General features: G+C 38.5%; 1 protein-coding gene across 1 annotated transcript in view; it reads right to left on the minus strand.

Annotated features, from left to right (window-relative positions):
* Positions 1 to 12,004, minus strand: part of LOC308392027 (uncharacterized protein) — a 66,350-nt gene that overhangs the window by 15,679 nt on the left and 38,667 nt on the right. The window contains exon 3 of the mRNA XM_080874868.1: positions 11,295 to 11,423. Within this exon, the coding sequence (XP_080730994.1) occupies positions 11,295 to 11,423 (129 nt within the window). The remainder of the gene's footprint in view (positions 1 to 11,294; positions 11,424 to 12,004) is intronic.

Genomic DNA, 12,004 nt, shown 5'->3' on the forward strand with positions numbered 1-12,004 from the left:
CTGATTATTGAACAGTTAGTCAGTGACCGTATTACATTCTATTACTGTTGTACATATTGTGGAAAAGCAATAAAGTTTGATTATGGTTTAAAAAAATATCCTATAATATACCTTCTAGTGACCTTCTATTTGCTTAATATCCAACTCTGCAAATGTAATGTTGCAATGTATGGTACATATATGTAATCCATATAATACTGTAATAACTGCAGATCCTCAGTAACCAATAATACGTAAAAATAATGCATGACTATGTTGAGGCATATGTGGCTCAGCTCAGAGGTTAATTTACGAAACAACCACATCCCAGTGAAATCACACAGATCCAACTTTTACCATCTCACCATGTTTATTAGTGTTATCACTCTTGTGATCACTCTTGTGATCACACCTGACTTTGCACTTTGAAACCATTCTTATGGAAGCCCTTAGAAATCAGGAATGTGTAACAAACACGTTGAGTATGCTTAGTTTGACCTATGCTGACAAGAAATGTACTTTATAAATATTTGTATCCTTAACTGAACAGCAGACAATATGCAATACATGCTTGAACTACAGATGAATTGAGCTAGTACTGAATCGATGGCAAGCAGCAAAAATGTGAAAACCAGATGAAGAGAAAAGCGATGTCTAGGCCTTGAGGGCCATGATGCGTAACATCACACCAGACTCTTATCTCTGGACACATCTTTTCCCTAAGAGGATTCTACACTCCAGCAACCAGCAGGATTCAAAGGTATATCAGGTGCATGACCTTAGGGTTAGTGAAATCTACAACCAAGCAGAAGCAGCTTAAAAAGGCAAACACTGAACTACACATCACGTGGCCTCATAACATCTTCGTATACACATTAGGAATATACCTATTGTGAAATCATGGCTGATACCAGTAATAATTAAGGTTTGGCTGACAGTTGATTTAGATATTGATTTATTTTCTGTGTGTGTGATGGGCAGTGGGGGTATTGTTATTTATTCAGGGGTACCAAGGAAACTGTTTTAGTCTTTTAGCCATTCATCACACTATCACTGAATAAGCACAAACTCAATCATAAAAATATATAAAAATGGGCCACATGAGGATTACAAAATTAATGTTACACAACAGACAAACACTGGCCACTGCCGCTGGTGAATGTCATCTTATTAGCTGATAGGTAAACCGGTGCATCCCTACCACACGTGTGCACATGCACCACACTCAGCTTACTAGGCTTTCCATCTTATTTTCACTCATACAGTAACCTACAGCAGCGGTTCCCAACCCCCGGGCCTCGGACCGGTACCGGTCCGTGAGTCGTTTGGTACCGGGCCGCAAGAGTTGAGGCTCAGGTGTGAAATGTATGGTTTTCAGGGTTTTTATCGGTTTTCAGCGTTATTTTGTTATCGTTTTTATCGTTAACTCGGTTTTCCTGGGTCTTATCACGTGTGTTATGAATAAATCTTCTTTTTTTCGGTACCGGTACTAGTTTTATTTTGTTGTATTTATCCGCGACACATTAAAGGCCGGTCCGTGAAAATATTGTCGGGCATAAACCAGTCCGTGGCGCAAAAAAGGTTGGGGACCGCTGCCCTACAGTACAATCTCATCAACTCAAGGTTTGCCTTTATCTGGTAGAGGTATAGATCTACGCCTTTCTGTGTGTTATGTAAGCTTGACATATTTGAAGTTTTTCTTTTTTTCCTATGCTTTACCTTCTAATACTCCTTCACGAGTTTAAATTGAATTTGATTCAATGCTCATTGACTTTGCATTATGCTAAGCATAATTCATATTGTGCTGTAACTTTGAAAAAATATAGATTGATCATTATTCAGTTTTCCCCTAATTAACCTTTGGTTCATTGCTTAATGTGTCATAGGTCAAAGGCCATTGTAATCTCTCTCAATGGAGACACTGTTCTTGATCAATAGGCTTCTTGCTCAGCAGCTCACATTGTTTTATTTTCCTGCTTGTGTTCCAGGGTAAGGTGTGAAAGGATCATTCCAAGTCTCAAAGGAGAGACTTCTTTCAATATCCTCAAAGTAGCGGATCCCACCCACTCAATTGTTCTCTACATAATCATATAAAAAGATTCAGGAAGAGTTGTTTTTTATTGTTGTTGTGTTTTTCCTCTGCTGAACAATGCCCTTCCGCCACAGGGTCCCATAACAGGCCACCAGTCTATGCTCAGCTCACCTCCACCCCTCATCCCACCCTTGCTATCTCGTTTTCCTCATCTGGCCCGGGCCCACTTCCACATCTACATCCCATTGTCCGAGTGAAGGCAGCACGCGCAGGGCTTTGGCCAGTCCAAACATACGCATCTCTCTCTCTGGATGACTGCCAGCAATCTTTAAAAACATAAACGTTGTTTCTTTCCAAATCAATTTAGTAGTTGTGTTTTAATACTGGAACAAAGATTACAGTCACTTTGCCTGTCAGTAAGGCTCCGTCTATTCTTTTTGCGAGGCTTTTTATAAATGTGTCACGGTGTGTGTCTGGATTCATGCATGCACGTGTGTCGGAAAACCCAAATCCCAATCATTCATGTATTCCCCCAAGGTGGGCCAGAAAGTGTGTGTCTGTGTATGTGTTTGTCACTGTCCCCTGTCAGGAAAGAAGGTTGGAGCGTGTTCTCCGGACAAACCCCCTTTGGCTGAGGAAGTGCTCCTCTATATTGGCCTCTTTGTGGCTCGCTAATCGAGCTTTCCTGTCAGCAGGCAGCAGAGTCCCAGTGCAGGGTGCACTACGTGATACAGACCCACTCCGGTGCTCCAAGGGAAGTTCTGGGATCAGCAGATAACAGCACAGCTCCCTCATCTAACACGCAGAACAGTGTTACCTCTCTGTCTGTCTCTCTGTCCTTGCATGAATAAGGACAACACCAATTTTAACCATTAAAAAGATCCATTATTCCTAGCTGCTAGCTGGCAGTCTTCTCTGGAAACCCCACAATTCCCTTTTAAGCCTTTTATAGAGCAATGTATAATAACAGTACTTTCCAAATTGGGGATTAAATAAAAAACGACATCAAAGGTAACGTGTCTTAAATATCATGTCTGATATAAGTTAGCAGTGTAACATGTTGTGTTACAAAGCTCTCTTAAACATTTATGCTACACTGCTTTCCCCATGTGTCTGGTTTGCTGAGTTTGTAATTAAAATAGACTATTATCCCTCACCCACCTGAATCTTGCTCCACAGTGGGCCATTGTGGAAACTAGCCCTCTTATCAAACGTAAAAGCATTCCAGTGCTATCTGAGAAGACTGGCCACAAAGCACCCATGTTCTGGTATTCACAATCAGCTATAAAATAATTGACTGTGGAAGTCACTTTTGTTTAAATTTTTGTGTTAGTCAAGCCTTTACATAGGAGGTTTCAAGGACACTTTAGAACATAGCAAATACCTTCAGAGGGACACCATGAAATTCTGATTTTAATTTGTTATCAGCAGTCTTTTTTATATTCCCCAATATAAGTTAGCTCAGAGGATTGATACAAGTGATACTATATTTCTGTGAATATAAACAAACATGCAGAGAGATGACATCCTGTTTTGTTTTATCTCTCTGCTAAGCAAGTCCCTAATAACAATGTGAAGCATTTGAATCTTAAACTCAATTAGCCAAGCATTTTTAGTCAACTCCCTAATTCTAGTAAAGAGAAAATAGGTGTTACCAAATCCTGTATGTAACAATTATCAACTTTTAATGGATGGATGGAATAATTTATTTACAACAACAACAACAACAAGAAACCATGTTAATCCCATTAAAACCATATATAACATATATAAATATAACCCTCATATTATATAACAAACTATCTTTACTTAAGGAATTCTACATTCGTATGCACACAATATGCCTTTTTTATAATTACTCATTAATTATTAAGTAGCAAATATAATTCCTTGATGCTAACTTTGTTTTCCTTTTAATCAAAAGCCAAATGATATTATTCTCAAGTTTTGTTCAGGTTTTTATGGCTTTAGTATTTAACACATAACTCTAAAGTATAAAATCTGGTTCCCTGTATTTCTAAACAATCACAGGAAATGCACTTCTGATACCGGTGAATAATAATGACTTTCACTGGTGACATTTTCCAGTGGCATATGGCAGTAAGCTCATGGGAGAGCACAGCTTTTTGATGCGTACTCTGAGTCGGAACGACCAAAGGACAATTCTGGGCATGTGTTGCCTTCTGTCTTGCCTTGTGAAATGATAATGTGGCCTCAAAAAGATTCTGAAGCCGATGAGTTTTCAGGAAGATATACATGGAAAAAATAGAGGATGTGATTATTGTACATGTGTGTAAGTGGTAGTCTATATATAGTATATTTGTATCCTTGTGTTAGATGTGTGTTGTTTTACTGGTTTCTTGAGTGGCCACTTGAGATTGAATCCAAAGGCAAGTCAGTCATCATAGACTTCCATGTTAAAATGCCCAGCTAAACAGTATTAATAAGTATGATAGTAGGCTTACTGTATGGTGAGGAAAAAAACTGTAACTGAACAACCGACTCTTATTTTTAAGCACACTAGTTCAGTTTTGCCGAGATTTAAAGTTACGGCTGCTTTGACTAACAGATGTGCCAACACACAGTTATGTTTGTGTGGATCTTGCCTTATTAAAGTCTGTGGATGCAGCTTGCAAACTGAAATGCATCAGACACATTTTCTCTTCTCACTACTTTATGTTTTAGATAAAGGGCTGTGTCTAGAGCATGCAGAGAGCAGGAAATGGGGACACCCACTTGCTCAATAATGTCCTCTCTATTCTCACGCAAGCGCAAGTGGACGTCACATAGGCTCGATTGGAGAGAGCTGGCAGGTTAAAGAAGGTGTAATGTCTGATTCAGACTGATAAGGATATTTCTATTCTTAAATACTAAGAATGGAAACAGTTATAAAGAAAAATCACAGCTTTAGCACATGTGTGGAAACACCTTATGTTACCAAGCAAACACTTGTTTCTTGAGAGTTCTTTTGGATTAATCTAGTGCAATTAACATTTCATTAGACCATTAACATAAATGTTCAAGGCTACTTTGTTTCTGATGTTTCTTCTTGTTGGTAGTCACGTGGAATTTAATAGGTTGTATCGCAACTGTGTTGCTGAAAACAATTGCCTACTTCAGCTGGAAACAACGCTCAAGAGTGCAGTGATAGCGACACCAAAACACTAAAGTATGTGTGTGTTTAATAAGGTGCTGGAAACAATCCTGAGAGATTTCGTTCCATATTGACATGAATGTTCATCTGATAATAAAGACCCTGCCAAATATCTCCGCCATTACCCCATCATGAGCTTTTATCTTGTTTGCATCAATTGTCATATCCGACTATCATATCAGGAATCAAGTATCATCAGACCAAGCAACATTTGCATAAATTTTCTTTTACACATTGTACCCACATTGAAGATTCCTGTTCCTAGATGTCAGGAGCAGCATCCGGTGTGGACTTCTGCTGCTGTAGTCCATCTGACTCAAGGTTCATTCAGAGATGCTCTTTTGCATATCTTGGTTATAACGAGTGGTTATTTGATTTCCTTTTGTCTTTCTATCGAATTGAAGCAGTCTGTTAATTTTCCTCTGACTTCTGACATCAGCAAAGCCTTTACCATATTTTTCAGACCATAAGGCGTACCTAATTATAAGGCGCACTGTCGATGAACGGGTCTGTTTTCATACATAAGGCGCATTAAGCGAAACAAGCATTAGCATTTTTCCTCCAGCTTCACTGTTTATGTTATGCTACGATCACGTAGCACATCATTATATACCAGCAAGCCAAACTTCAGTAACCCTACAAACGTCACTGCTGTTTAGTTTTCTGTCTTCATTTGTGTTCAAAGTAATAGCAGAGCTGTACGTTTTAATTTTTTCAGAAATTGCTCATTCAGAAAATGGTATATCATGTTTAGGTGGAAATTAGCGAGCTAACTTCCTGCTAACTTCTAACTCTGTTAAATGTAATAAATTCAGTTTTCATGGATGCCTGGATGTTAAACTTAATTGTTACACCTGGTAAAGCAGCAACACTCATCATTTTATGAAACATGAAAGAATTTAGACAGTTTTTAACTCTCTGTGATGCCACAGTGTTCGTTTGACTTTGGGACCTGAAGCGGACAGAGTTTTGGACCCAGACCACTCTGCGAGGCTCCTGACTCATAGCCGTAATGCGGTGCAGCTTCATAGCTTACCAAAGTCGTACTAAAACATTTTTGACAGATTTCTGAGAGCCGTGTACCACATAAAATTGGTTCGAGGTCAGTAAGCACAACCAGAATTCATACATAAGGCCCACCGGATTATAAGGCGCACTGTCGTTTGAGAAAATTAAAAGATTTTAAGGGCGCCCTATAGTGCGGAAAATATGGTATATACAAATTTATTCTTATATATTTATACAGATTTCTTTCTAATGTTGAAGATGTTGGGATTTCTTGATGTGATGCTTTATTGTTACAGTGTCAAAGGATTCCCATCAGCAATTAATTTTCAAGGCACAAAACTAAGGGCATGATAAGAGTGCGAGTGGTCATTAAGGTCAATCTAAAAATAGCAGCAGAAGATGACCTTGAAGGGGAGACTGGTGAGATTTAAATCACATGGTGTTTTTGATCTTTTCATGGAAGCCCTGTAACATTTTGTTTAGTTTTATAGTTCATCTTGAATCATGTAGCTTCAGCTCTCAGGGACTGTACAGTAAGACTGTGTTTGGCTGTGACCCTCATGACTCTGTAACTTAGGTGTGAAATTGTCATACACACAGTTGAGCAAATAAGTATCACATTTTGGCACGCATAAAAGCTCTGCTAAATTTGTGTGTAAAAAGACACACAAACATTTTCATTCTGCAGTTTCCATAAACATAATCAAACTGAAAAGGGTAAAGCCAGAAATTAATTATCCATCCAAGGCAAATGTAGTGGAAAATATAATTTATGGAACAATTATGAAAATGGTGCACTTAAGTGAAAATGCCACAATGAATTAATTAATATTTCATTGGATTACTCTTTTAATTCTTAGCCCTGGTGAGTGTGATGGAATGTACAAGGCTATTGAGTGGAGTGGTATTTTAGGCTTTAGTTAGCCTAAAAAGGGGTTTGCACGGCTTTCAATCAGATTGCACTTTTGAAAGCTTGGTGTTATTATGGTCCAAAGGGTAAATGTTCTGCTGCCGATTAAAACACTTACAAGAGGAGACCTTGACTCTTGTTGCTGAGATATATTATATGATAAAGCATATTATCATATTCTGGACATTTTATAGCAGAATTAACTCTAAAATTAGGTATCAAATAAAAGTGTGTCTTTAAAGTGTCAATATATGCATATTGGCCTAATATGTAGGTAATTGTGTGCCTGTGTGTCACCTCAAATGGTTCCTTTTTTCAATAATCTTCTTCACACAGAGACTCCTTTTGCAAAGAAGGGACTTGCCCTTCTTCCTGTCACCCGTCCACTGGGAACACTTCTCTATGTGCAGTCTCATTGGCATGCTAAAGAGCCCTGATATTTTTGTCTTACATTTAAAGAGGGAATTACGCTGAGCCATTGAGGGCTTATGTCCAGGGCATTTTAACTTTTTTCGTGGTTCTTGGAAGTCGTCCAAGTAGATTGAAAAGATGGGAAGGTTAAAGAATGGATAGAGAGGTTATTGACAGTGCTGAGGTTATTACTTTGAGGGACAAGCGGAAACAGTGTGTTGACTGTTAGCCAAAGACCAGCTTTGCTGTATTGCATGGGGGGCATAAGCGCCCGAGTGAGCTTTTTTCAGATGTTTCTTTTAGAAAGCCATTACAATGAAACCAAGTCTAAAGCAGCAATTTGTAAGTCAAGAGCCTGGCAAAGTGGGTAGTCTGGGAGAAAAAGGGAGTCGAAAGTGCATGGAGTGTAAAGTGAGAGCCTGGAGTCTGTTCAGGGCAAGTGGATCTCTGGCCTGCATTGCATGGCTTGTTGCAGCTTCTTGTACAAAGCATCAATACTGTGTTGAAGCTCTTTTTGTAGCTTTAAGTAAAGATATCACTTATTGTGATATAACAATTAATACACTGGTAAAATATAAAATTTTGCAAGTTTTCAAATGAAAGGCAAGTGAATTTTTTTTTATTTAATTTGAAAATCTGTTGCTTTAAAAATGTTTATTAAGTCCACAAAACTTGGAAGTGTGTGAATGCATGTTCCAAAAAAAGACTAAGTGGTAAAAGTATGTAAATGAAAGATTTGTTCTGATTTGGTCGAAGTTTAAAAATTTCAAAGCTGAGAAAACAGTAACTTATGCTTTTATGAAAACAGACCTCTAAGCAAATCACTCCGTGTAAGTTTTAAATGGCAATGGTCTGCCTTGCAAACTATAGCCCTTTTTCTAAACTCTACATTTTGTTAAAAATTCTGCTTTGCTTGTCTAATTTGACGATTTAAACAATGCTAAATATTAATAGTTTTGTATTGTCAATGGCAGACCCAAATTGTGGCTCTTCTTAGCTTTTGGCAAATCACTAAAATGACAAATGGGCATGTGATAAATCCTCCTCTTTGCATTTTCTGGAAAGTTAGCTCACCAGCACATTAGTTCTGCCGCACACCCTCCTGAAAATTTACCCCTTAAATCTGACACTTCACCATCTAAAGAGCCTAAAGCCACCTCTGCTAACACTGAGGTATTAGAATACCCCAAACCCCAATCTCCCTTACCAAGAAACCCAACAATGGCTGTGGAACAAACAAACAAAAAACAAAAACAATACTGGTTATCACAAAATGCTTAGCCAGTGTTTGATTTGTGCTTTGTGGGTTATTATAGAAACATGGCAGCAAAGTGTGTTGAAGTCTGTGCAAGAAGATCTGCTTTCAGTGGATGTAAGTTTATGAGCCAGGTACCATTCCTGTACTTCATTCAAATTGAGCTCGCACTATTTCCTTTTTAATTCAACTTTAAAAATAAATGCATACATGAAACCATGAAAATAAAATATATGGTGTTCTCTGTATAAACTAATATGAAATATTAGCATTAGCTATTAGCTATTTTACATGAGACTAGTGCTGAAGAAACTGCATTGTTTTGACTGGGTCGGAGTGCTCTATGGTGAGGCAAGCTCTAATGGGATCTTAGAATTACCCTTCAGAGTAAGGCTGTAACTGGACCGGATTTAATCTCAATTTTACTGTCCAGACTCAGGCTTTCCAGCTCTTTGGGCTATTTAGCTGCATTAGACTCCACACCCTTTGGCATCTCCCCATAGGTAGCAGAACAATATGTGGAGGTATGTGAAGTGTTTTATTTAGTTGGGATGTTTAATGTATGGCTGTTTCCTTCCCATGCACCATGCACCTTCATCATGCTTTTTTTTGTTATTTTTTATTGTTAAATGCTTTTGTTTACCACTGCCACTTCCTGACCACTGATCAGTGATAATATTAGTTTGTAGCCAGGACGTTGGGAATGTCACATTCAAATAGAAATACACTGATCGTTCAAATGCTAAACCCCTCTTGGCATTAGCATCATGTCCCATGTTGTCCCACACAAACATACTCTTTGTCCCACAGTTAGTTTGTTGACATCTGGTCATCCAATGCATAGTCACCCCCAAGAGAAACCCTATTCAGAAAGCACGGGATGAAACTAACATATATAATTAACGTATATAATGTCAATGATGGCAACCGTGGCTGCTACCATTGCATTCCTGTTTCATGTGAAAAATCATTATTTCTAACCTTCATAGTGTCATGACTACATTCACTGCAATGCATTTGATGTACACCACTTCTTATCAAAAGCCCTGGTGACCCTAAACGTTTGATTGATCGTGTACATGTATATATTACGTATATAGTGTGAACAGAAATAAATGAAAATAATTATATTTCTGTTACACATGGTTCTCCTGAATCTATTGTAAGATGTGCTGCATGGAGTATAGACTTTAGTAATATTTTTTCTTATTTGTAAAAGAAATGTAGTTGTGTAAATTTATAGAATCTCTGATCCTTCACTGCAACTACTGTGAGTGAAAATGCCGGCATACACTAAGCTTTCTGGGAAATTACAGAGTGACATGTTAACTGTTGCCTCTTAGGCAGGCATTTCTGATAGAGTCCCTGAAGTATCAAAACGATTATGAGAGCCATGGGCTGCCACTGGAAACAAACTCACTGACACGCTGATAAAATCCTTGCCCCGTGTTTATATGCCATTTTGCAAAGAAATCAGAAAAGGTAATCATGTATGGAAGCTGAGGTTAAGAAGCAATGTAACAGTCTATTAAGTTTAATATAGATATGTAGAATAAGCATATGTAGGGAGACATTAGCATAAATCTTGGTTACACACGAATGGTGCTGTGCACTCTATTCTCCCTGCAGTCGGGTCTAATGACAAATACTGTGAATGAGCCATGCCAGCCAGCTGACTGCTCACTTGAGCTCTCAATTAGCTCCCCAGTCTTATATACCAGTCTATTCGGAGTTACAGCAGTAATCAGAGTTTTTTTAAATGATGGTAACTCTTATTTAAACAACACTGATAACAAATAACTTTTTAATACTACTTTAAATAATCTCAAGTACTCCTGTTAAAAATAGTTTCCCAATTTCCCCCTATAACCAAAATATTTTGGTTTCAGTTTAAAACCTTTCATTTATATTTTAAAGTGTTGTTGGACACTGTTATTCAATGACTAATAAGTCATCATGGTACATGTCAGCGTCTTGTTCAAGGATGCACCGTATTTCTCTCAAATTACAAAGTGGCAAAATTGTAATTGTCTTTATCACCAAACTAAATGATGTTGCTTGGCAAAAAACTAGCTTTTGTAATGGATGGCGCTCATTTCACTGAGTGATGCATACCAAGCATAGAAAATGTTAAAAAAAAAAATACAAACATTTAGCTTAGTAAAATAATGCTCATGTGCACACACAAGCACGTGGGCTGAATAGAAGTTTCCCATAATGCATGTTTTTTGGGTGATGGGGGGGGGGGGGGGGGGAGCTAGCTATTTTCTTTCATGAGAAACTCCATAGTGACTATTTTCATCATTTTAATTCTGCCCCAAAACATACCAGTGTTTTTTTCTCTTGTTTTGGCACAATTACTATAAATCATCTTTTTTCTGTGTCAACATTAACAACCAATGGCAAACTGCTCTAACTGTTATTGTAAAATTGATGTATCACACAATAGAAAGCACATATTCAACCATGGTAGTGCTTAGTGTAGCGCCCTCAGGGGCTAATTGGATTGGTGTTTAGCAAGACCTGCAGATGAAGCAAGGATTACCTTCATGCATAAAACTGTCTTTGTTTTTCTCTGTTGTCTTGTCTCTCCCTTCCCTCCTTGGCTGCTTTTCCCACCGCCTCCCACATCTGCGCGGGCCATCGAAGGAGTCATGTAAGCATACCTTTGTCCCTGCATGGGAGGAAGAAGAAATGATCTGGTATTAAATTTCAATAACACGTTTTCCCAGGTCCTCCAGAGTACAAGCAATCAAGGGTTAAATTGGATCTGTAACGTATGCTCGGTGACCCACAAATCGCTTACCCATCAAACAGACTCATTACGAGCCGGCAAGCAGATGAGTGTTTGTGAGCCTTGCCTCTGAGCGGTGGGGATTGTGTGTATTACCGCTAACACGGCTGAGGTATTTAAATTTTGATTTTTTCGTAATGGGTTTTGACATGTTTCATTTCCTCTGGGGGAAGCACTCAAGACCTCCGAAAGTAAATGTTGCTAAAAAGTCATCAAGGCAGAATATTAAAATGCCATCAAATAAGAATTTCACTAATGCGATGGGGCTTGGGCTTCAGGTACGCAGGGCTGGGGTCAGAGGGGCTTGGTTCTGGGAGAAACACTATTTGTTCCCCTTGGCTGCTTTCTTTCCCTCTTAAATAAATTATTAAACTACTTCACCCCCCCTCTCCCTGCCTCCCTCTCCCTCTCAGGCCATCCACCTCTTGTGCCTCATAGCTTAGCCCTTGCTTTTGAATTGA

Source organism: Rhamphochromis sp. 'chilingali' (genome assembly GCF_963969265.1).
Source record: "Rhamphochromis sp. 'chilingali' genome assembly, chromosome: 2".
Lineage (NCBI taxonomy): Eukaryota > Metazoa > Chordata > Actinopteri > Cichliformes > Cichlidae > Rhamphochromis > Rhamphochromis sp. 'chilingali'.